Source organism: Gobio gobio (assembly GCF_949357685.1).
Source record: "Gobio gobio genome assembly, chromosome: 3".
In the NCBI taxonomy this organism is placed as follows: Eukaryota; Metazoa; Chordata; class Actinopteri; order Cypriniformes; family Gobionidae; genus Gobio; species Gobio gobio.
In genome coordinates this window covers 63,517,655-63,522,783 of record NC_137099.1, presented here as the reverse complement: position 1 = coordinate 63,522,783, position 5,129 = coordinate 63,517,655, and the positions used below count along the sequence as shown (strand labels likewise).

Below are 5,129 nucleotides of genomic sequence, written 5' to 3'. Positions count from 1 at the left end.
AATAGAAAAACATAAAAGTCCAAACAAACGGCAAAGGGAAACAAAAGGGAAAATGTAATATAGTCAGATAAGTAAAACATGTACCGACAAGGCATAATTGCATATAATAAACACTTTCTTAATATACAACAGCATCTAAACAGACAGTGAACTCCTCTAATAATTTATATTTCTTCTTACGAAACATTTCAAAAGGACATAAAAACAAGGTTTAAATGAAGTATACTTCTGAATCACGATGGCTGAGATAAGTCACTGTGCATTTGTTGTAGGTGTTGCTATGGGGACATCAGTCAGAATGGCTCCTCCTCTTCCTCTGATGTTTCTGCTCATGATTCACGGTAAGTCACTAATTTTACAGCAACACTTTTTGCAAGATTTTGCATTATGCTTTCTTCAAACAACTATTCACAAAAAAAGAGAATTGATGAAAAAAAAGTTCCACATTTGCACAAAACTTGTTCAGGATGAATTCTGTGTTTCAGGGGTTTCTAGTTCTAATTGGGGTGTGAGTTACAGTCGTTTACACATCTGTGCACTAAAGGACTCAACCGTGATAATGAACTGCACTTATACATACCCTACTGGACATCAGATCAAGAAAGTGTTCTGGACTAAAGAGTCTATAATGGGTGTTGAGTTTCCAGATCTGTCTGAGGACCCTGAATACAGTCAGAGGCTTCAGTATCTGGGAGATAAACAGCAGAACTGCACCGTCAGACTGAGTCATGTGACACTGAAGGATGAAGATGAGTACTATTTCAGATTCATCACTGATAAAGACAAATGGATTGGTAAACCAGGAGTGACTCTTGCTGTCACAGGTGAGTTTGGTGAGGTTTATCTCTTGTTCTGTGCATTATGTTGAATAATAATCAGTGTATGACAGCAGCACTAGATATAATGTGTGTGTTGTGTTCAGATCTTCAGGTGGAGTCTCCTGAGAGAGTGACAGAGGGAGATTCAGTCCGTCTGACATGTAAAAGCAGCTGCACTCTGACTGACAGAGCAACATTCATCTGGTCCAGAAACTCACAGCCATTAACTGAGAGAAGAGACAGAAACAATGAACTCCTGCTGCAGTCAGTCAGAAGAGAGGATGCAGGCAGATATAGCTGTGCTGTACACGGACACCATCACATCTCTCCTGATGTTCATCTCAATGTCATGTGTGAGTACAGATTAATTTGTTCTTTTTAAAATTGTAGATTGTGTTTGAATGAGATGATTTAAGGATTTAATTTTTGTCCTTTTCAGACCCACCCAGGAGCGTCTCAGTGTTGATGAGTGGATCTGGTGTAATAGTGGAGGGAGATTCAGTGACTCTGAGCTGCAGCAGTGATTCAAACCCTCCTGCTCTGAACTTCAGCTGGTTTAAGGAGAATGAAACCTCAGCTGTTGGATCTGGACAGAGTTTCAGTGCACTACAGAGTGGACGCTTCTACTGTCAGGCTCACAATCAACATGGATCTCAGAGATCAGACGCTGTAACTGTGACTGTTAAAGGTAGAGCAGCTCACATACTTACATTACTCTTTCTAAAGTGATGCAAATTAATCTGTTCAGATGTTTTATTCTTTTGTCTCAGTTTCAGGACGTCCAGTGATATTATACGTATCCATTGGAGTGGTTTGTGGAGCTGCAGTGATCATTATGATGGCACTGATTTGGTAAGATGTGGTACTATGTGGTGTGTGTGTGTGTGTGTGTGAATGAGTGACTGTGAATTCAGTTAGATGACATGACGAACATGTGCCAAAGCAAAATTTCCAATTTTCCATCTTAATTTAATTAAACTAGGAAACGGCCCATCCTATACAGAAATGTCTTTACTCATAACTGTGTATTAAAGATCAAATACATTCTGATTGGTTGTAATTGTGTCAAATCATTGACTTTAAAGGGGAAGCAGGTGGATGAAAAAGAGAAATGCTGCACAGGAGACTCAGGTGAGAAAAAATAATGTGATTTTCAGTAGTTTACTGATCAGGTAAATGAACTAGTAACTTAAAGATTAAAAAAGTCTGAATGTGGTTGTGACTTTATCTAGTGAGTTGTAATAGAATTTTTTTTTCTCTATTCTGTTTTTTTCTTTAATGGCAAAGATGGTTCTTCATCATGACAGACGACAAGCGTGTGATGTTGAATTGAATGAAGCTGTGTATGAGAATGTAATGGTAAGTGTTTTAACTGAGGATTTCCTACACCTTTAGCCAAAAGGAATTAAATGCTTCTCAATATCTGTTAGAAAATATCAAATGTCTTTTGACTAAGTATATGGACATTTAAATAACACACTGTTTTTCCTTTGTCTCTTCATCCATAAAGGCTGATCAACTTGATGTGTATGAAAATCTTCCAGCACGTAAGAATACTCACTAGATAGAGAGGAAACCCAAACTAGTATCCTTTCCTCAGGGCTAATGTTCTTGATGTTTTTAATTAAATATTTCATTATTAATGTTTTCTCTTTCTTTCTTTCTTTCTTTCTTTCTTTCTTTCTTTCTTTCTTTCTTTCTTTCTTTCTTTTTTCAGGCTAACAATGAGTCTGTAGTGTTTTGAACACACAGGAAATATATGACAGCCCATATGCATCTCTTTGTGGGTGGACAAGTGATTAGGGGATCATTTTATAGATGGATGGGAAAATGGAAGTAAACGGTTATTGAATCAATGTAAAAGTTTGTATTCACTGAAGTGTGTTTTTCTTTATGCTTTTTTATTAAGCTTATTTGTGGCTCTGGACCACAAAACAATCTTAAGGGTCAGTTTTTTTATTATTGAGATTTATACATCATATGAAAGCTGAATAAATAAGCTTTTTTATTGTTGGCTATTGCCACAAATATACCCAAGAGACACATTTAGATGATTAATATTTTCAAATGAAAGGCAGAAAAATAAGGCTCTAGTTGTGCAATTCCACACTTTTCTGTCATTAAATACATCAGAATCATAGCATAACAAATGTTTTCTCCTGTCATGTCAAGTCAAGTCAACTTTATTTATATAGCGCTTTTAACAATGCAGATTGTTTCAAAGCAGCTTTACAGTGTTAAACAGGAAAATAATGCATCATTTTATTCAGCTGTATAGCCATTCTGGAGAAAACGGTGATGTCATTAGTTCATTTCAAATATCATACAGTGACAGTGTGGGCTTTAGATCAGTAATTAGATCAGTAATTTAGTTTATATGTTTAATTTACTTTAATAATTACATTTATTTCAATATTTAGTTGAAAAACTTAGAAAAATTTAGTGCCCCCAACTGAGCACGCCAAGCCAGAGGCAACATGATAAGTCATTCCAAAAATCATGGCAACAGATGTTGGTAGGTTTACGTATATCCCAGCCACCGCACTAGCCATTATTTTTAATCAAATGAGTAGTATTGTTCTTCTGTTTGAGAGCTTTCCATTTGCAGCGTAATAATTGCCACAGCTTCTGGATGCCCTTCTCTGGGTGTATTTTCTATTCTCAATTTCAATTTGTGTAATTTGAAGGGTAATGGAAACCCAGCTATTGACAGATTGCTAGAGAAAAATAAATTATCTAGTCAGATTATTAATATCATAATTATAATACTAAACAAAATTACACTCGCAGTCTTGTTGTTGTTCTGTACAACATTTCAATAAAAGTCCTTAACATATAGCAACTACATTTCAACTTGAAGTTAGTTCGTATATCTTCAACGACGATGGAAATCGTTCCAACAGAAGCAACGTCAAGGCTGAAAGACTGGAAAAGCAATCAGAATAAATACCTGACTGGAACAATACTATAAAAGAGTGGAGCGGAGTGACAGATATTCCCCTCCTGCTCAAAGCGTCATGTAATCCACAGCTCGAGCTCCACTTCGGGTTTTCGATCTCCCACTCGGAGCGATACAGCAGCCAGCTAGAGAAAACACAGGCCAAATGACATTCAAAAACGTGACATTATTTGCTTATTTGTTGTATACAGTGTTGTTGTGTGCAGAATAAGATGAACAGACCATTGTGAAGCTGAAAACAACCCTTTTTTAGTAAATACTTAAAAATACACAATACTTAACCTAAAAAACATATTTATCTTCTTTTTTTTTGCTTTTCACTGTACATTGCATTAAGAATGGCAAAAATTGTTGGCTCTTCTGACACATACATGTCATTTTCATGTTAAATGCATTTAAATGTCATTTAGAAGTCAAACTGTATCCAGATTCTATAGATTCATATATTCTATAAATCAATTGCCCAATAAAAATTTATATTGCAAGAACAGCTAACTGTAGTGGTGTTTTGTTTAATATACCATGATAATTGTGTACAAAAAAATTTACATTTAGTAAAAATAGCAAAAATCAAGCATTCTGCGTTAGTTCTACCAGAAAGACTCGGGAGGCCAGATGAAGTACAATGAAGTAACAAATGTATTAAGAGACCAGCATGTATTATATTTAGAGTTTATCAACATGGATCTCAGAGATCAGACGCTGTAACTGTCACAGGTAAAGCTTTTATTAACACACTCCTGTATCTTCACATTAGATGATGGATACCCGACCCGACCCATCGGTGACCGATGTTCCAGGTTCGGACAGATATTTAGAAATCATGTCGGGTTCAGGTCGGGCTCGGTCACGTCAGCGCGATAAGGCATTGAACATTTGAAATTTAAAACCGCTTATTATGTAGGCAGCCAATGGGCCTTGATGCAAAGGTATGTTTTTGTGATTAAAATAAATTTAAAATATTACTCTAACATCCGTCTTCCTGTGTGCGGAAATTTGTTCATGTAGCCGTGACAACGCGCAATACGTGCGTGCATATTGCATATTAGCCTACATGTGGCTGGCAGCGCAACTTCAGCGCTGCTGGCAGGACCATCGAGCAGAGGACAGCCTTGAAGCATCCACTGTTGATGCAATCCTTTTTCTGCATAAAAACCTGGATTAGCCTAAACTTTGATGGATGGAATATGTAAATAGATCCCATTTTGCAGTTTAGTAGCCATACAGTTTTCGAGAAAAATGTTAAGAGTGATTTTCATTTCAATAAGCTGCATTTGTGTTACATTAATGTTTTGTTCTGTTAGCTTGGGCCATTTTTGGTAGACCTTTGTTCATTTAATTTCAATTGGCTA

At 36.4% G+C, this 5,129-nt stretch overlaps 1 protein-coding gene across 1 annotated transcript; it reads left to right on the top strand.

Annotated features, from left to right (window-relative positions):
- Window positions 1-280: 280 nt before the first annotated feature.
- On the top strand, window positions 281-4,260 carry LOC307123016 (sialic acid-binding Ig-like lectin 14; the record flags this gene model as incomplete). Its single annotated transcript, XM_079811388.1, has 9 exons — window positions 281-341; window positions 486-824; window positions 923-1,171; window positions 1,258-1,506; window positions 1,589-1,670; window positions 1,904-1,949; window positions 2,106-2,177; window positions 2,329-2,365; window positions 2,536-4,260. 9 exons carry the CDS (start codon window positions 281-283, stop codon window positions 2,538-2,540), a joined length of 1,140 nt encoding a protein of 379 aa, XP_079667514.1. The 3' UTR covers window positions 2,541-4,260.
- Window positions 4,261-5,129: the final 869 nt, after the last annotated feature.